Source organism: Capra hircus, chromosome 23, assembly GCF_001704415.2.
Source record: "Capra hircus breed San Clemente chromosome 23, ASM170441v1, whole genome shotgun sequence".
NCBI classification, from domain to species: domain Eukaryota; kingdom Metazoa; phylum Chordata; class Mammalia; order Artiodactyla; family Bovidae; genus Capra; species Capra hircus.
Window position 1 is genome coordinate 38,812,127 of NC_030830.1, and position 20,766 is coordinate 38,832,892.

Below are 20,766 nucleotides of genomic sequence, written 5' to 3' on the forward strand. Positions count from 1 at the left end.
GTGCTGTTGTTCTGATTTGTGGCTACAGTTTTATCCCCCCTCCACCCTTATCACCATGGGAAATTACACTGCTTTGTATGATTTTTTTCTGTTTAAGTAGGGACTTAACCATTGGAAGTTTATCAACAGAGGATATAATGAGTTCAAGATTATGTCCAGGGAGCCATAAGATTATAAAGGGAACTATGTTTTTTTAGCTTTCTACCTGTATCTGACAATCTGAATCACTGCTTCCCAAGTAGTACGAACCCAGAGGAGTCAACCCAGCTGGAACAGGATCCAGAGCTGCTATCAACAGCCCTGACTCATGTTCATTAAACTTCCTTTTTCTTTTTTTTTTTAATGGCATTGAGGCAGAGAGAAGCAAAAGTAGGAAAATCAAAAGTGAATATCACGGTATTAAGATGAAGCACCACTGAAGCTGTTAGATGGGAAGCTATCCAAACCCCAAAAGAGCGAAGGGGAACAGTTGGGATTTTAGGGCTTTCAGTGATGGGTCTACCAGGGCTTTTTAAAACTATTCAAAGAAGGTTGAAGTTCGGAGGAAATGAAGGCCAGATTTTAGGAGACTTCAGATTCACAGCACAAAGCAATGGCAAAATAGATTCAGATATCCAAGCCCATCTGGAACTTTTCAGGAAACCTTGATACATGCAGTCAATGAGTATTTATTGAGTACCTGGTGTGTGTTGAGGATTGTGACAAGAACTGACAGTGTCAGCTTACCGAAAATGCACTGATGTTAGCTGGTCATACATACGCAGCCCCTTCTAAGAAAGAAACAAAAATGACATGCTTGTCACCAAGCAGAAGGCCTCAGTTGCAGACGGGGACCAGTCCATTCCTGATGATCTCTCTCCAACTGGCTCTGTCTCCTCAGTTTGCATCTCTGGTAGGCGCAGGCCTCATGCTGCTCCTGATGATGAAGATGGCACACTTTTTCTACAAACTGCCAAACGTAAGTGGACCTGATCAGATGCCTGAGTCAGATCACGTCTTGGTGGGGGCATCTCTGAGGGGAACTGCATTCTGCTCATCTCCAGTGGTTGCCCCAGGCTAGTTCTGGTTCCTTTCCTTTAAAATAACTGCCTCTACCATACGGGATTTCCCTGGTGGCTCAGACGGTAAAGAATCCACCTGCGATGCAAGAGACCTAGGTTTGATCTGTGGGTTAGGAAGATCCCTGTGGGAGGGCATGGCAACCCACTCCAGTATTCTTTTTTTTTTTTTTTTAATTGAAGGATAATTGCTTTACAGATTTTTGTTGTTTTCTGTCAAACCTCAACACTCCAGTATTCTTGCCTGGAGAATCCCCATGGACAGGATCACAAAGAGCTGGACACAACTGAGTGACTAAGCACCTCACAGGACTAGGAGTTAAACACGATAATATGTATAATGTAGAGAGAACAGTTTTGAGCTAATCATAAGCGCTCAAGAAACAATTGTGATTCTTCTCATCCTCATTAATCTTTTTTTAAAAATTGCTTTAGCTATAAAGTAAGCTTTTAGAAGTAAGGATTCAGTTAAATATGACCAAAATAGACTTCAGATGCCAGAACGCCCATTACCAACACAGGCTTGGAAACTCATTGTGCATTCATGCCATCTGTTTTCCTAAACAGTTTCCAGAAGTCCTTGTTCTGCATTCATGTGAACTCAATCTCCCTACAGCTCCCATCCTGCCTTTTGGTCAGTTCACAACACTAAAAGTTGAGTTTTAATTCTGTATTCAGCTAGAATGCCTCTATGTACTTACATGCCATTTCATCCCTTTGTGTGAAAAGAATGATGACTTTACATTTAGAGATGCCAGTTGCATTAATTACTGACTATAATCAATTTGTTCTAAGTTACAGTATAGGTCAATGCCCAGTGTCCGTGATTTCTTTTTAAATTTCCTCCAGGTTCCCTTTAGTCGTTTTTAGATAGTACTAAGATGGGGAGGTAGGGCTTCCCTGGTAGCTCAGTGGTAAAGAATCTGCCTGCAATGCAGGAGACCTGGGTTCAATCCCTGGCTTGGGAAGATCCCCTGAAGGAAGGGCATGGCAACCCACTCCAGTATTCTTGCCTGGAGAATAACGTGGACAGAGGAACCTGGCAGGCTACAGTCCATAGGGTCACACAGAGCTGGACATGACTGAAGCGACTAAGCAGCAGCAGCAAGGGAGGAGATTTTATTCCTGGTCCAGCAGCTTGGTTACCCACTAATGTAGCAGTCCCTAAGCTGGAGTGGTTGTAAATATTATAGCCATCCTTTTGAACATGTTTGGGACTTCCCTGGTGGTTCAGTGGTAAAGAATTCACCTGCCAAGCAGGAGACGCAGGTTCAATCCCTGGGTCAGGAAGATGCCTTGGAGAAGGGAATGACAACCCACCCCAGCCCAGTATTCTTGCCTGAGAAACCCCATGGACAGAGGAGCCTGGCAAGCTACAGTCCATGGGGTTACAAAAGAGTTGGACACGGCTTAGCAACTAAACAACATTTCCACCTGGTGACTATCACGTTTCAGTAGAACAGGACCATCTTAAGCCTGTTGCTGCCTTTGGTTCTTGTGATTCAGGGATCTTGGAAACCAGCCATGGAATATATGCATGGTGGGTGGGATTAAGCTTGTGTTTATCACACAAGCTGTCTTTTGATTCCCAGCAGAAGTCATCTCCAGAATGGAGCTTATGCAGCATCTTTGGAGCTATAACTCTTGGGAGTCTATTTTTGGTGGGCCACTCACCAATTTACTTTGGACAGTGATATTTTTCCTTTATAGCCTGAAGAATCAGAATTTAAAAAAAAAAAATCTCAAACAAAAATCTGTCCGAATTCACTGCAGGGTAGTGATAAAAGTAAGGCTTCCCAGATGGTTCAGTGGTAAAGAATCTTCCTGCCAAGGCAGCAGATGCAGGAGATATGGGATCGATCCCTGGGTTGGGAAGATCCCCTGGAGAAGGAGATTGCAACCCACTCTGGTATTCTTGCCTCAAAAATCCCATGGACAGAGGTGGGTTACAGTCCACCTTACAGAGGTGGGTTATAGTGGGGTTCCAAAGAGTCACACATGCATGCATGCACAGTGATAAAAGCAGGTAAGCCCCTCCTTACAATAAATATGTTGGGTATAGAACAGCCCCTGCCTTTGGCCAACCATGTTCTAGCACGTTATTTTTACATCGTCTAGTTAGAATGTTGCTGGGTGAGAAAATGGAAACACAATCTGATCAGTGGAATAACTGAATTTCTATAACCGTGGCTCTCTCTGAGGATTAAACTATGAATGATTCCTTCCTGATTTTATTGGAGTATAACTGCTTTACAATGTTCTGTTAGTTTCTGCAGTACAGCATCGTGAATCAGCCATATGTATACATATGTCCCCTCCCTGTTGAGCTTCCCCTCCCATTCCACCCCTCTAGGAAGCACCTATTCTTCCTTCTGTGAATGACTATGGGTAGTTTGTTGCAAAATTCTTGGGAGAGTAATTGGTAGAGCATCCTGGCAAGGATCTCAACTAGTGAGCAAGGGACCCAATATACATTTTTTTTTTAATGTAATACATATTGTTCCAATTTTGTGTGGAAAAAAAATACATAGGCTATACCAAACTGTTATCTCTTGTATGATGGGAAATATATATAAATTCAATTCTTCTGTGCACATGAGCATGTTTTATCTTAATATTCAGAAAGGTAAAATTTTTATTGTATATTTCATGAAAAAGATTTGTTTCCCTGTCATACTCTGTGTGTATGGTCAGTCTTTCAGTCCTGTCCAACTCTTTGTGACCCCATGAAGTGTAGCCCACCAGGCTCCTCTGTCCATGGAATTCCCCAGGCAAGAATACTGCAACAGTTGCCATTTCCTGCTCCAGGGAATCTTCCTGACCCAGGTATCAGACTCACGTCTCCAGTGTCTCCTGCCTTGGCAGGTGGATTCTTTACCACTGAGATACCTCAGGAGCCCTCGTACTTCATACCTCAAGCCAAAAGTCTTGTAAAGTTGAAGTTGAATTTCTTATCTTTCCTACCACATCTCCCTGCTAATTGCAGAAATTTGGGGAGATTCTTGACTGGTAAGAAGATAAAGCTGGAAAACAAGTAATTTCTGCCGACTTCATTTTTGTTCTTCCTGCCTCTGCTGACTTGTTGCATCCAACTGGTCACTGAGTAACCTCAGAAAACCAGAGTCAGCCCGGGTCCAAGCCACTTCCAAAAGTGGGATCAGCTCTAATTGGCTAGATGGCTATGAACAGGATGAGAAACGTATCTTAAAGTCTGTGAGATTTTACTTTGAGGCCCTGATGATTTTATACCCCTATGGATATTGATCTTCATTTTCTTATACTTAAGACACTGTCTTTCCATTACGAAAGGAGACATGCTTACTTTTTAAACTTTGGAAAATTCATAATAGATAAAAATCTATTTTTTAGATAGATTGGTCACACACTGAGGTGGCAGTCCCTGAAGCCACAATCACAAATAAACCACTGTTAACATTTTGGCATATACCTAACCCATATTACTGTCTATAAACAGATAGTATTTACTTTGTATGTTGTTGTTAGTCACTAAATCATGTCTGACTCTTTGCAACCCATGAACTGTAGCCTGCCAGGCTCCTCTGTCCATGAGATTTCCCAGACAAGAACATTGGAGTGGGTTGCCATTTCCTTCTCCAGGGGATCTTCCCAACCACAAGGATCGAACCTGCGTCTCCTGCATTGGCAGGCAGATTCTTTACCACTGAGCCACCAGGGAAGCAGCCTTTCCATTGTGTAATTGTGATCTAACTGTGCATACAATCTGGTATTCTTGTTAACTTTCATATATAACATGATACTCTTACTATCACTTATTAGTTTAAATTAGTTTATCTGAGGTTTTAAATTATAAATAACACAACAATGAGCAATTTTGTACATCTGCCCTTTTCTATATTTAGGATAGATTTCTAAGGGGAAAACAAAAGTTCTGTATGAAAGCATATCAATCAGTATTTCTTGCTCAGTTCCTTCGGTCATGTCCAAGTCTTTGCAACCCTATGAACTGTAGCCTGCCAGGCTCCTCTGTCCATGGGCTTTTCCAGGCATATACTGGAGTGGGTTGCCATGTCCTTCTCCAGGGGATCTTCCCAACCCAGGAGTCAAATCTGCATATTTTAAGTCTCCTGCATTGATAGGTGGGTTCTTTACCACTAATGCCCCCCTGGGAAGCCCTAGTATTTCTTAATATATTGCCAAATTATTTTTCAAGAGGGCAATACCCATTTTTAATGGAATGTCCTCAGTGTTTTAAATTTGCTAATTTAATTTGATGGACCAAAACAGTGGTATCTCACTGTTGAAATAATCATAGTACATCAGGATTAGGCTTGGGATAAAAAAAAAAAAAAAACACCAAATTGAAACTATTTCAGAATTTCTGTGAGTGGAAATTCTCTTAATTTGTCATCCCATCTGAGAATGGTTTCTAAGCAACATCAGTCACATAGGTTATGTCAAGCAAACTAGACAAAGCAAGGTCAAATAAGCACAGAATAGGACAAATGGCCGAAGGTGCCAGCCTTCCTATGGGCCTTGCCTCATCCTTACACCAAAAGTGACAACATGGAAACAGAAGGGACTAGATGATCATAACTTGTGGCTACTCTTCCTCTCACCGTCTGTGTAAGTAACCAGCGATCTGACTCTAAAAGGGGCGTGTGGGAACTTCCCTTGTGGTCCAGTGGTTAAAACTTCGCCTTCCAATCCAGGGGGGTATGAGTTCAATCCCTGGTCGGGGAGCTAAGATTCCACATGTCTTGCAGCCATAAAAAACCAAAACATAAAACAGAAGCGATATTGTAACAAATTCAATAAGGATTTTTTTAAATGGTCCACATTCAAAAAACTCTAAAATAAAAGGGGCTTTTGAGAGCTGTCACTGGGCAAATGAGTCACATGGCCTTGCTGTGTCTTGTGTGTTTGACACATTATAAAGGTGAGCAGAGACAAATGTGGAGAATACTTATTTGATTGGACAGTGAGTTGCAGCACAGACCTGGTATTTGTATGCAATATTAGTGCAGAATACCTCTGTGTGGCAAGGCTGACCAAGTCTCTGTGGCTCCTTTGTGGAAATTTGGGAGCTTTACCCCTGAAGGGAAGATGAAGCAGGGTTTATTTTTTCCCCACAGGCTATAGTGGCTGGTATTATCCTGAGTAACGTCCTACCCTACCTTGAAGTTGTTTACACCCTACCCAGTCTGTGGAGGCAGAACCAGTATGACTGTGTGAGTGTAGATGCACTGGGGAGGCTGGGAAGGACGGAGGGGAAGCCTGCCGAGAGAGGAAGAGAACAGACGGAAGTGATCAACGTGAACCCACTATCTGATGCGTCTCTGCTGTTGCTCAAAAAAACGGGAGTCAAGGTCATTTGGTGCCCAGAAATACTGAGACCCTATTCCAGCTATATGAAGTTCGATAAAACAGAAGTAATTAAGCAGCTGCAGTTACACACAGATCTAATAAAAAGGGTTCATCATACATGGCATATTTGAATGGCTTTTAATCCGGTTAATAGAACTACATTCCAGGAGAGGGGAAACAAATCCCAACAAGAGAAGAGGGCGTCTTGCCAGGAAGAGTGACTGATGGGAGTGCTCCCCTTTTCTCTAGAGAAGAAAACTAGAGGACATATAGGGGAAATAGCAAGAAGTGAAAGATACGGGATGATGATGCAATGAGAGGAGAGGAACCCGGAAGAGGAAAGAGATCATTTTTGGATCCAGGTCCCTGAGATGTTAAGAGGGGAATGTGGTCCAGTGTACAGTTAGAGCTTCTGGTCTTTGGAGTGGAGACAGCACTTCCAACAGCCCTGGAGAGAACAAGGGAAGGTTGAGTGCAGAGACTAACAAACAAATGGCAGGTGGAGTAAACAGGGATTTTCAACCCATGTTCTTTGTTTAAAAAATTGTTTATTGGGGCCTAGTTGATTCACAATGTCACGCTAGTTTCAGGTGTACAGCAAAGCAAGTCAATTATACATAAACAGGTGTCCACTCCTTTAAAAACCTCTTTCCCCATATACGCAGTCGCGTAGGAATGTCAGTCCCAACATTCCAGTTCATCCCGTCCCCTCAGCCTACCTTCTTTATGGAAATAAAAGTCATATCACCTGCTGAGAGACGCAGTAGGTGGTGGGACAGGGGCTTGAAAAGGATGTTAAAGATTCCTAATGACTTTCATGGGTCTTAAAATAGCAACCAGTAATTTGGTGAGTGTTCTGGGTTGCTTTCCAAACAGTATGTCTAATCTCAATAACTTCTATAAAGCAGATATTATTACCCCAATTTTTCACAAGCAGAAACTGATGTTTTAAGAGAAAATTAAAGAGAGATGTGGCCGAGAATGCATAAAAGAATTGCTAGGCAGCCCTGGGGCCCAGTCGTTTGTGACAGCATCAGTCCACGTGGCTGTGGATTTGTTCTCTAAATGCTGGGTGTTGGGAGAGAAAGGGTAAAGGTGAACTGAGGAAGAGGACTTGTGATTTTCTCAGGTCTCCTTGTTGTCACGGTCTCCCTTTCTCCTCCTTCCTCTTTTCCATAAGCTCATTTGGATGGTGACGTTCATGTCTGCAATTTTACTGGGACTGGATATTGGACTAGTCGTTGCAGTAACTTTTGCCTTCTTCATCATCACTGTTCAGTCACACAGGTACTTTGTCTGGGGTAATAGGAGGTGGGCCACGTCAAGGTGAGGCAACTGTGACCTAAAGGCCAACGCATTTCCTTACAGAACTAAGATTCTCCTCCTGGGTCAGATCCCTAACACCAATATTTATAGAAGCTTCCAAGACTATCGGGAGGTAAGAATCCAAATGAGTCCCATCCTTTGCCCAAAGGATGGGATGGACCAGGCCTGCTGTTTAGTTTTTCTACCAAAAAAAAAAAAAAAAACCTAAGCGCCTTTGTTCCTCTCTGCTGCACTGCAGATACGCATTTACAAAGGCGGGGAAAGTGATGCAGCCAGTTAAGGATAATTTTAAATGTACTTCAGAGGGAGGAGGGCCAAGAAAAAGAGAGGTGTGAAGAAATAAGAGGGGAAAAGAAGAAAGCAGGGGGTGAAAACCAGAGGGAGGAATTTGTTAGTTCTTGATGCTTATAAAGAACACAGATTCTCCAGGATGTTCTAAGGATTTTTTTTCCCTTACTCCGTAAAAGAGCTGAAAAATTGCCCTCAAGTGTACATTGATTTGTCTTGCAGGTTGCAAACATTCCAGGGGTGAAGATCTTCCAGTGCTGCAACGCCATCACATTTGTCAATGTCCACTACCTCAAGCGCAAGGTGTTAGAGGAGGTGAGCGCCGTCCTCTGCTTCTCCCCACCTGCTTCCCTCTCCGTCCCAGAGTGTTCTCCCCTCCCCTACTCACCACTTGAATTAGACCCAGCATATGTCTTTCAGATTGAAATGGTAAAGATGCCTCTTACAGACGAGGAAATTTATACCCTGTTCAGTCCAAATGAAGAGGGCGCACAGCGAGGAAAGATTTGCCGGTGTTACTGCAACTGTGATGAACCAGAGCCATCGCCCAGGGTTAGAAACGCCTCTTCTTTTCTCCTACATTTTATAAAGACATGCACTGGTAGAGTTTTTTTTTTAATTGTTTATTTGTTTATTTATATCGTTGCACTGGGTCTTCGTTGCTGTGAGCAGACTTTCTCTAGTTGCAGCAAGCGGCTGCTATCTAGTGCACAGGCTTCTCGTTGCAGTGATTTCTTTTGTTGCGGAGCACAGACTCTAGTGTTCTTGCCTGGAGAATCCCATGGGCAGAGGAGCCTGGTGGACTACAGTCCATGGGCTTGCAAGAGTCGGACACTGCTTAGCGACTACACCACCACCACCACAGACTTTAGGGAACACAGGCTTCAGCAGATGTGGCGCACGGGCTTAGCTGCCCTGTGGCAGGTGGGATCTTCCCAGACCAGTGATTGAACCAGGCAGGAGGATTTTTATCCACTGTACCACCAGGGAAGCCCCACACTAATAGTTTTCTAAAAAAAGAATGAAAAGAGAATCTAAACCCCTCCAGGGATTTTAACTCATAGATGAACCATGAATAATCAGAAATCTCCGTTTCTACTCAGAAATGGAGACAGAGGTTGCCTTTCAGGATCTTGCCCTGAGAGTAGGAGGCGGGAGGAGATGTCTCAAGCTCTGACTCCCTTCTCGACGACCAGTGGCTTATCTGAGCTCAGAGCACAGTCTGCTTGTTGGGATCGTCACTAGTTCCCTGGTTGTCCCTGTTTTCCTTGACTTCAATCTTAGCTCCCTGGCTGTAGATTTCTGAGATCGAGTGACTGAAAGATTGTTTCCTAATTTGCAGCAGGGTTAAGGGCAGGGTCAAGCTGGCTGGGGTTCCCAAGGGTCTGTCAGGGTCTCCTGATAGCACCCTGTGACCAGGGAAATGATGATGTGGTGGGGAGGGCAGAGAAGAAGACAGGCTTCAGAAGATTATTCTAGCAACTGAGTTAAAGTGCTCATCCATTTCCAACTCAGACTTGGTCTAAATATTCCCTTTCCCCAGAGCAGGGCTGTTCATTTCCATCTTTGAGGACTTCATGTGTACCTACACCGTGGAGCGGCTGTATCTACACACACACACACACATACATGCACACACACACATTTCCCATCCCCCTCCTCACATGGGCACTGACAAATACAGAGCATGCGCTTGTGTGTGTGTGAGAGAGAGACGCAGCATGGACTGTAGACCATCAGGCTCCTCTGTCCATTGGATTTTCTAGGCAAGAATACTCGAGTGGGTTGCCATTTCCTTCTCCAGGGGATCTTCCCATTCCGGAAATTGAACCCACATCTCCTGCGTCTCCTGCTTTGGCAGGTGGATACTGAGCCACCCCGGGAAGCCCATTCGCATTCCCATACAGCTGAATGGAGCATACTTCTCCTGAGCTCCTGGAAAATACCAACTTCACTGCCAAGAGGACTAACTCTACTAGTAGAATTAACATTGTCTCTGATTTTTATTTTGCATCCACATTGCACTGAATATGGTAGAGAGTGTTTATAGGGCATCGGAGAATACATTTTAGAGTAGGGTACAATCATCTAGTATTTGTTGGGCTTATACTAGGTACCCCAGAACTATAACACTATGAAAAAGAAAACCAAATGTTTTGGGGCCTCTGCTTCTAGGTCTTTCTTCTTAGTTGCAGTATAAAGCAGATAACATAAAATCTAGCATCTGAACCATTTCTCAGTGTGCAGTTCAGTAGCGTTAAATACATTCACGTTGTTGTGCAATCATTACCACCGTGTATCTCCAGAACTTTTTCATCTCGAAAAACTGGAACTCTGACCCATTCTGCAACTTGGCATTTCCTCTCCTTTCCAGCCCCTGGCAACCACCATTAGACTTGCTGCTTCTGTGAATTTGACTATTCCAGATACCTCATATAAGTGGAATCATACAGTATTTGTCTTTTTGCAACTGGCTTATTCCATTTAGCATAATGTCCTCAAGGTTCCTTTGGGTTGTTCTTTATTTTAAAAGTTTTTCGCAGAAAAATCTGAACAGATACAAAAGTAGAAACAAGTATAATGAGCCTCTATGTGCCCACCAACCACTTTAAGATTTACCACATTATATTCAATCATTTCATCAATACCCCTACCCACCTATAATCCATCAATATCACAGGATTATTTTGAAGCGATTCATGGAATTTTAGGTCAATTGAGGGAATTCCCTGGCAGTCCAGTGGTCAGGACTCTGCGCTTTCACTGCTGCGGACCCAGGTTCAATCCCTGATCAGGGATCTAAGATTCCACAAGCTGTGCCGTATGGCCAAAAAAAAAGAAACAAACTGGAGAGACAACACTCTATTAATGTGACATTTAAGGGTTATTATTGTATTTTTTCCATCCAAAAATATGCATTATTTCCCATCTCTGAGATTTAGGTGTATGATATAATCAATGGCAATATTATAGTTTAATTTGCAGTGTTTTCTTTCTTGATGGCACGAAGAGCAGTGGTGATGAAAACAGGGTGGTGAAGCACAGTGAAGCATATTGCTGTGTTCCAAATTGTGTGTCTGTATTCTCACAACTCTAAGACTCCAGGTGAAGGAAGATGGGCATGCACTCAAAAAGGCAGGCAAACATCACGGTAGTGATGGACCTAACCAGGCAGGAGAGAGAAAATTGGATTTACGTCAGGTAGGAGAAAAGAGGACTCCAGGTCCATGAATAGGCTTGGGCAGAGACACTGAGGTAAAAGTGAGCACGGGGCTGTCAGGGTAACGGCTTCCCCAAACGCTCAGCAGTAAAGAGTCCTCCTGAAATGCAGGAGACATGGGTTCGATCTCTGGGTCGGGATGATGCCCAAACACTCCAGTTTTTTGGGTTTTTCTTTTTGGCCTGAAAAATCTCATGGACAAAGCCACCTGGCAGGCTACAGTCCAAAGGATCACAAAGAGTCCGACACGACTGAACTACTAATCACAAGCACGTCAGAGTAAGAGGCTTGGCCTGGGCAGTAAGTTCAGGCAGACCCAGAGGGAGTGGATTGTGAAAGCTCTTGAAGGCGTGTAGAGCAGATGGAGAGGAGTGGGGAGGCTCTCGGAGGTTATTTTTTAGTATTTATTTTTCTGTATTTATTTGGCTGCCCTGGGTCTTCACTGCAGCACGCGAACTCTCAGTTGCAGCATGTGGGATCTAGTTCCCTGACCAAGGATAGAACCCAGGGTCCCTGCATTGGGAGAGTGGAGTCTTAGCCACTGCACCACCCAGGAAGTCCCTCAGAGGTTTATTCTGCCTGGAGAACCTTGAATCTCCCCACCACTGAACCCCACCGTCAGCTGTCCCCCCAAGGCCTGGCCTCAGTGACTGTCAAGACTTGGGGAACATCTCTCTTCTTTGAACTGTAATATTATCACTTGTCCACACCATTTTTAGCAATACAGTATATACTATCATGTATGATTATCTTTACATTTTTCCCTATTTTTAAAGTTTATTTCACAAGCAGCATTATTAGATTTTTCTTGAAGAAACATCATCCCAACGTACACTTCTGTAGCAAATAAATTCTTCATTTTCCCACACGCCTTCCAGTTCTTGTCCATATAGGTTGCTGTTTTTGCTCAGTCGCCAAGTTGTGTCCAACTCTTCGAGACACCATGGACTGCAGCACACCAAGCTTCCACGTTCCTTACCATCTCCTGGAGTTGGCCCAAGTTCATGTCCATTGCATTGGTGATGCCATCCAACCATCCCAGCTTCTGTTGCCCTCTTTTCCTTCTGCCTTCAATCTTTCCAAGCATCAGGGTTTTTTTTCCCAATGAGTCAGCTGTTTGCATCAGGTGGGCCAAAGTATTGGAGCTTCCGCTTCAGCATCAGTCCTTCCAATGAGTATTCAGGGTTGATTTCCTTTATAGGTTTTTACTCATCCTTTCAATGGACATATGCCCTCTCCCCATGTAGCATCTGGCCGCCATGACGGCAGAGTCAACATTCACCTCTTTCTTACCATTGTATTCCTGAGGCTTGGTTCTGTCCTTAAGCAATGCCAAGCACGCCAGGCCTATTAGGAGGGTGAGAGGAGTGGAAGGTAAATACAGCCATGCTTTAGGAACTTCTGTCTTCTTGAGGAAGTTTGACAGACAACAGTTTCACTGATCAAAAAAGGAGGGTTGAGAAAAGGGACTGATGGACGACATACTGGCTTGGCCAAAAAGTTTGTTCAACTTTTCCATAAGCAGTTACAATCCAATACTTCAAAGTTGTAGTAGGTGCTGGAGACTAATTAGAACCCAGGGATGAGGGAAAAGAATAAATCGAAGATGATTTAAAGTCTGGCTCACTAGGACAATGATAATGTCACTGAGGCACGTGGGGGAAGTTGGTGGGGAGAGGGGGATGCTGTGAGTGGTGAGGATCAGGGAAGATGAATGTGGCTTTATAGACATTGTTGTCGTTTAGTAGCTAAGTTGTGTCCAAATCTTGTGACCCCATAGATTGTAGCCCATCAGGCTCCTCTGTCCATGGGATTTCCCAGGCAAGAATACTGGAGTGGGTAGCCATTCCCTTCTCGAAGGGATCTTCCCAACCCAGGGATCGAACTTGCATCTCCTGCTTGGCAGGCAGATTCTTTACCACCGAGCCACCAGGAAAGCCCATGCGTAAACAGATGGCTGATGGGAAGCTGCTGGATAGCACATGGAGCTCAACTCTGTGCTCTGTGACAACCTAGAGGGATGGGAGGGATTGGGGGTAGGGAGATTCAAGAGGGAGGGGATGTGTATACTGCTGCTGCTGCTGCTAAGTCGCTTCAGTCGTGTCCGACTCTGCGCGACCCCATAGACGGCCTTTCACCAGGCTCCCCTGTCCCTGGGATTCTCCAGGCAAGAACACTGGAGTGGGTTGCCATTTCCTTCTCCAATGCATGAAAGTGAAAAGTGAAGTCGCTCAGTCGTGTCTGACTCTTCGTGACCCCGTGGACTGCAGCCCGCCAGGCTCCTCCGTCCATGGGATTCTCCAGGCAAGAGCACTGGAGTGGCTGCCGTCGCCTTCTCCAACCTGTATACTACTTGTGGCTGATTCACGTTGTTGTATGGCAGAAGCCAATATAATATTGGAAAGCAATTATCCTCCAATTAAGAAAAAGATCAACATGGTTTTAGTCACAAGCTAGAAGTGACAATAAAATATCTAAGGAGAAAGGTATAGTGCGTGAAAGTCTGTGAAGTTTTCCAAGAGCAAGGGAAGTGAATTAGTAGATAGAAACAGCATAGTTGCAAATACTCCCAGCCTTATTGGAGTCTTATCATAGTCCTCCCCTAACTCTGTTGTCCCAGGTTATTTACACAGAACGATATGAAGTTCAACGGGGCCGAGAGTCCTCCTTCATTAACCTGGTCCGCTGCTCACGTTTTGAGAGCGTGGACACAGGCCAAAGTATGTCTGAAGACCAAGTACCGTACATAACATCTTCCTCGTCTCAGAGAAACCCAAACTATGAGGAGGTGGAGAAAGTCTGGCTTTCTGATGACCCCTCCAGGAGCATGACGATCACACTCCCTGAGGCTTCTAATACTCAGGTCAGGGCTACAAAACTCCTGCCTTACTCAACTTCAACTGTTCTACCCAGCGTCCACACCATCATCTTGGACTTCTCCATGGTACATCTTGTGGACGCACAGGCTTTGGTCGTATTAAGGCAGGTAAGTACTAAGAAGGTGTTCACAAGAGCTCTGATCCCTGACTGAATCCTGTTAGTCACTGATCAGCTGCTCTGTGATTCCTAGGCCACTAGAAACTTGCATACCAAAGACAGTTTAAGGTCAACCAGAATAAAAAGAAAATGAAGCAACTCTGATTTACTAAACAAGGGTTGGTTTCCCCAAGCATGGCATGTTGTTTCTCAAGGACTAAAAATGGGAAAACTCTTAACACCATTGAAACAACGATCTGTGCCATGCCCAGCAATTCTCAGCACATCCTGGGAGTTAGCTACAAAAAATTTCAAGGAATAGGTTCAAATGCTACAGAAAAAAGTTCACACAGAGTTCTTACTATTCAGCTGCCCTAAAAGGCCCTCGGGAGGTTTGAAGAAGTTGTGATGAAGGGACCCTAGTGTGAGGTTGCCCAGCCCAGTACCCAAGTCCAGACCCATGAGGATCTTCCCCGGTTCCCTCTTCATCGCCTGCCTCTTTGGGTGAAAAAGGCAGAAAAGATTTTTCCTTCAGAAGCAGTGTTCCCTGAGTCCTGATTTCTCTCCCACCTTCTGGTTTCTCAGACAGTTTTCATTTCTCTCCTTCTTGTACAAATATGGACAGTTTAGGGGCACAACCAACCATACTGTTTTTATTGTTTAATGTCTCATAAGCACAAAATGGGCTTTCCTGGTTGCTCAGATGGTAAACAATCTGCCTGCAGTGCAGGATACCTGGGTTTGATCTCTGGGTTGGGAAGATCCCCTGGAGAAGGGCATGGCAACCCACTCCAGTATTCTTGCCTGGAGAATCCCCATGGATAGAGGAGCCTGGCGGGCTACAGTCCAGGGGGTCGCAAGAATCGGACACAACTAAACAACTAAGCACGGCACACAGCAAGCACAGAATAGTGCTTGTGGGAAGCTGCTAGTGGGAAGCTGCCAGTAAAACACAGGGAGCTCAGCTCAGTGCCCTGGGATGGCCTAGAGGGGTGGGGTGCAGGGAGAGGAGAAGGGAGGTCCAGGAGAGAGGGGATGTATTATACACATAGCTGATTCACTTCACTGTACAGCAGAAACTAATGCAACATTGTAAAGCAATCATATCCCAATTTTAAAATCTTATAAGTATCTTTTCCTCAGGCAGCTTTTCTCTTCTCATTCTCTCTCGCTATTGCTCCTGCTGGCTCAGTTTCACATACCCTGAATCCACTCGCTTCCTGTCTCTGACTGCACCCACCTTTTTTTTCTTTGAGAGCTGCTCCTTCAGCTGACTTTCCTTCTTTTATGCTCAAATTCTATGTAACAAAATATTTATAAATATTTTATCCTATTTCTTATTCCCAAGCAAATATGATTCTGTTTTAAGTGAATCCAGCTCCTCTTTGGTCTAAGGCAATAGGAAGCTTGTCACAGCAGAAAGTGGTCTGTGGATGTGTGCTCTGTCCTGGCTTGACTGCCACCCCCTGTCCACTGGACCCAAGGTAACTTATTAAATTGCATTGGGTCTTGGTTTCCTCATCTATGAAATGAGAGGCTGAGAAGAGGTTTACATTAAGGGTTTTCCCATCCATGAGACCCTCTCCCCGCCAACCCCCCCAACTCCGTTTGTAGACTCAGATATAGTTGATTATATCTTATCTTTGGGACTTCCCCATTTTAGGTTGTAGTACTGGGCTATGTTGTCTTCTCCCAGTCTTACACTGTAGTTGTAACTTTAGATTTCGTTGACCTTACATTATTGAATGTCTCTTACATGCCAGCCTGAGTTGAGTACATTTATATACACTGTTTCATTTAGTTCTCACAACAGCCCTGAGAGACAACAGCCATATTTCCCCCTAAGAGTCCTGGGCTCGCAGCCAGGAAGGGACCTGTCCAGCACTGGAACCTAAAGCCTCTGACTTTATATCACTCTTCCCCCTGTTCTGTAGCTGTGCCATCCTCTCCTCCCTCTCTCTCTCGTCTTTCTTTTTTGTGGAGGCACCGTGTGTTCTGGTCCTTGGCATGACCCTTCCACACCTGGCCTGTGCTGATGACTCTCTGCCCCAGGTCATGTCTGGCACCTTCACTTTGCAGCTGTCAGAGACTCAGCGCGCACTCTCACACTTTGAAAAATTGCAGGTTACTCCCCAGGGGCCTGACCCTGTGTTTGTTTCCGGTTTGGTTTGTAGCTTCCTCGGTCAGGGCATTTGAGAGGAGTGATATCTTTGATGCTAGCATCTCCAAGGCCCAGCAGTTCTCTGTCCTCCCTGACACTGTGCTGTTTGTTTTGCTCTATACTGCTTTGTTGGAGGAAATCATTGCTTTGTTCACTTCATAACTGATAACTTACACTCACTAAGAAAAATCCCAGTGGTTGGTCTTATTAGAGACAATTAGTCCATTTAAGCTTCTTTTTTTAAAAAAAACTTTTATTTATTTGTTTACTTTTGGCCGCACTGAGTCTTCACTGCTGAGCTTAGGCTTCCTTCAGGTGTGGTGAGCAGGGGCTACTCTTTATTGAGGTGCAAGGGCCTCAACAAGTGCAAAGAACTCTCAGTGCTGGAACTTAAAAGCCACTGCAGCGGCTCTTCTCGTTGCAGAGCCGGGCTCTAGGCGCACGGCTTCAGTAGTTGCAGCTCACAGGCTCCGGAGCTTGGGCTCAGTAGTTGCGGCACATGGGCTTAGTTGCCCCACAGTGCGTAGGATCTTCCTGAACCAAGGATCAAACCCATGTCCCCTGCATTGCAAGGTGGATTCTTAATCACTGGATCACCAGGGAATTCCTCAGCTACATGCATGAGATTTGAGTCTCCCGCTGCTTATCATTTAGAGTCTGTTTATGATGGCTGTTTACCAGATCACTTTGTAATGTACCATTTGATCAAGAATGACTTTCTTATTTCTTCCTGGTAGTGAAAGAAGTAGAGTCTGTCTATTTTGTTTCTTTTGACACTTCAACTTAGACGCCAGGGTTAGAACCTGTTAAGTCTTAAGAGTATTAAGGTTCGTGGTGACTTGTTTTGAGTTGAACATTACGATTTACAGTCCCAGAGCATAGGTATGTGTGTATGTATGTGTGTGTTTGTGTGTGTGCGCATGGGCTGAAATGTATACTTGAGGTCAGTATTTGATGTTTATTAATCTGAAGTTAAATATCTGATGTTTTACTAAATTCAAATACAGGTTTGCAGAGCAGTTCTGAATATGACCCTTAGGGTCCCTGAACACCGTTCCCAGCTGTGTCGCTTGACCGTCTCTTGGCCACAACTTGCCCCCTCTGTCCAGTGAATTCCAGAGAGAAGGGAGTCGCGTGCAAACACTGAGCAATACTACCACGCTGTGGTTGTTTGTGAGCACTGTCCAGTGTGTCCCTGTCCCCCCTGTGCCCATGGCTAGCCCAGCACCATCTTCACTTGAACACTGTCTCTTTATGCGAACTGTTTCCCCACTCCAGACCACGGACAACCCTCCCTCTCACTCCCCACCCCACACGAGACCATCTGATTCTCTTCTGTGTTCCTGGCACTTTGGCCATTTCCTGGCCTATTGCAGTTTGCTCATCAGATGTTTACAGAGCTGAATGGGTATGAGGTACATATACCCCAGACAAGTGAATGACCAAAGAGATTCAAAAATTCAGTGAATTCAAAGACCCTGTCCTCTCCTGAGTGTGAAGACCTCTATCACTGGTTTACTCTCTCCTCACAGATGTTCTGTGCTTTCCAAAACGTCAACATCTTGGTGCTCATTGCAGGGTGTCACTGTGAGTATCCTTCCTCCCATGCAGAGGGCTACGTTTTGAATCCTGGATCCTCACCTCCCCAGGTATCTGACCCTGTGTATGTTCCTGGTTTGGTCTGTAGCTTTTGTGGTCAGGTCACTTGAGAAGAATGATTTCTTTGACGCTGGCATCACTAAGGCCCAGCTGTTCCTCACCCTCCACGACGCTGTGCTGTTTGCTTTGTCAAGGAAGCTGCCAGAGTCCTCGGAGTTAAGTGTGGACGAATCAGAGACCGTCATACAGGAAACCTTCTCAGAGACAGACAAGGTTGGATGATGTGAGGCAGCGGGGGTGGCGGGGGGGAGGTAGGAGGAACGCCTAATTAGAGAGAGATGAGCAATGCGCAGGGAAGGTTTGAGTGTGGCTGTCCCAGAATGTGAGATGCTGAAGGGTTCCCTTACCAGTTGGTAAAGAGCAGTCAACCTGGTCCCCAGGTTCCCACACTGCCATGACATCTGCATGTCATTCAGGATCCTTTCCCAACCGAAGAAGGGTTACCCCACCCAGAAGGGGCCTCGAGAATCCTTTGACAGCAAGCTCGGTTACTGCCAGCGCCATACCGATTAATACCTATTTTAAATATCTCCCTTAGCTATACCCCTACCCTACCCTTAGGATGAATAATAAAACTGAGAAACTAGCAGATGTAAAGATCTGGCCGTCTATTTATGACTGGAGCAAAAGGTAGGGATTATGGACAGACGCAAAGCTAAAGAAGATAGCAAGGGTCCAGGTCGTGAAGGGCCTTACACGCAGTGCCAGGGATTATACTAAGTCCCCTACATACAAATGAGTTCTGCTTCAAGAGTGTGTTCATAAGTCCAACAAAGCTAGCCTAGGTACCCAACTAACAATTGGCTGTATAGTACCGTACTGTAATAGGTTTATAATACTTTTCACACAAATAACACATAAAAACAAACACACAAAAAATACACATGTCAAGTCTTACAATACAGCACCTTGAAAAGTTCAGTAGTACAGGACAACAGCTGGCATCCAGGGGCTGGCATCGAATGAACAGGTAAGAAGAGTTACTGACTGGAGTGGGGGAAAAGAAGTAGAGATGGGAGAGCTGAAGGGTCGCCAGCAATAGGAGATGGAGGGCAAGCTGCAGTGCCACTCACGCCTGACACTGACGGCAGAGGTTCTGGTTCCTCGCTGGAACCAGATGCGCGTTCACATCTTTGAAAGCTCGCAACTTGAAGGTGTGTATGTAGGGGACATACTATACATTAGGAGGTTGGAAAGACAAGTAAAATCAAGAAGACAAGACATTCGGGAATGCTGACAAGACCACTGTTGTTTAAATGGATGATCGTGAAATCCAGGCTGGCTTAGAAAAACTAGAGAAGTTGGAAGTTATGGATTAATGGAGCCTGAAGCATAGTAAGTAACTGGGAAACTAGAGGGTGCCAAGAAGATGAAAAGCAAATTTAGGCCAGAAATATTTTCTACTTTGGAACCCATGCTTTCTGATACTATTAAGTCCTACTATATTCTGAAATTCCTTGACTGTTCAAAAATTAAATGCACCCATCTAACTGTGTGTATTTCAGAAAGAAGAATCAAGACATAAAACAAGCAGAAGTTTTATAGAAGCCCCCAGAAGTAAAAGTCCAGCCTTCTCCTTACTCCCAGACCCAGAGATGGAGGAGGAATCAGACTTGGATCTGTATTCCACGATACAGATGTCTAAAGACCATGGGCTGGATCTGGACCTAGACCTGGATCGTGAGGTGGAGCCTGAGTCAGAGCTGGAGCCTGAATCTGAGCTGGATCAAGAGACAGAGCTCGAGCCTGACCCAGAGGCCAGTCACAAGCCAACTAGGCAGAAGTACTGGTCTCTGTTTAGGGCTATAATTCCCAGATCCCCAACTCACACTCAGGCTAGGACACAGTCGGTAGACAGGAGGCATCAAAATGTGAAACCATATACATCCAAGGCTGACACCAGTGAGGAGATCTAGGAGTAAGGCGTCATGTTTCCTTGGCAAGTCCTCCCCGGGGCCGCTTGGTCCAGAGATGCAGGCTAGTTACAAACTAGCAGTACTTGCTTGGCGACTCCTCCACCTGCTGCCTCCTTCCTTGCTCAGCACTGGGATTGCACTCCCAGATCACAGTGCTAACCAAGAATCATCTCTGAATTCCTTATCCAGGCTCACTTCATCTCACCACCAGATGTGCCACTGAAGGACTTCCTTCTTCATACCCCTCACCCTTGAGATTTTTTTCAGACCACCTCTAACTTATCCCCCTCATCTCTGTTCCCCTTCCTCCAAAGAGATGAGGCGCAAATAAAATACATAACTCTAGTTATATCTGGACCCTTCCTGCATCTTCTCTCTTCTCTGAATTCTGTATGCTGAAGAAAATGTCAGGTGGAAGAAATTCCGGAAGTAGGTAGACGTGGGGAAGAAAGGAGCAATAAAAAGGAAAACTGCGTAGCATCTGTACTTTATATGTAAATGATCTCCACTGTGGCTTCCCTAGTGGCTCAGATGGGAAAGAATCCACCTGCAGTGCAGGAGACTCAGGTTCTAATCCCTGGGTTGGGAAGACCCCTTGGAGTAGGAAATGGCCATCCACTCCAGGATTCTTGCTGGAGAATTCCACGGACAGAGAATCGGACACGACTGAGAGACTGACACTCTACTATCTCCACTGTACTGGGGAAAATAGGTTAAGTTAGGCCAGCCTGTGAAGGTCTGTGGTACAAAGAACTCTTAAGCTGAAAGCAGTTTTGCCGTCACTCCAAGGTCAGGATCTTGACAGTTTCAGAAGGC

General features: G+C 44.9%; 1 protein-coding gene across 2 annotated transcripts in view; it reads left to right on the top strand.

Annotated features, from left to right (window-relative positions):
• Positions 1–20,408, top strand: part of SLC26A8 (solute carrier family 26 member 8) — an 81,253-nt gene extending 60,845 nt beyond the window's left edge. For both annotated transcript variants that reach the window (XM_018038789.1, XM_018038790.1), the window contains 10 exons: positions 881–958; positions 6,173–6,268; positions 7,585–7,691; positions 7,773–7,842; positions 8,241–8,333; positions 8,439–8,570; positions 13,859–14,224; positions 17,908–17,962; positions 18,063–18,247; positions 19,540–20,408. In XM_018038789.1, coding sequence (XP_017894278.1) covers positions 881–958; positions 6,173–6,268; positions 7,585–7,691; positions 7,773–7,842; positions 8,241–8,333; positions 8,439–8,570; positions 13,859–14,224; positions 17,908–17,962; positions 18,063–18,247; positions 19,540–19,950 — 1,593 coding nt within the window. In that variant the 3' untranslated portion in view covers positions 19,951–20,408. The remainder of the gene's footprint in view (positions 1–880; positions 959–6,172; positions 6,269–7,584; positions 7,692–7,772; positions 7,843–8,240; positions 8,334–8,438; positions 8,571–13,858; positions 14,225–17,907; positions 17,963–18,062; positions 18,248–19,539) is intronic.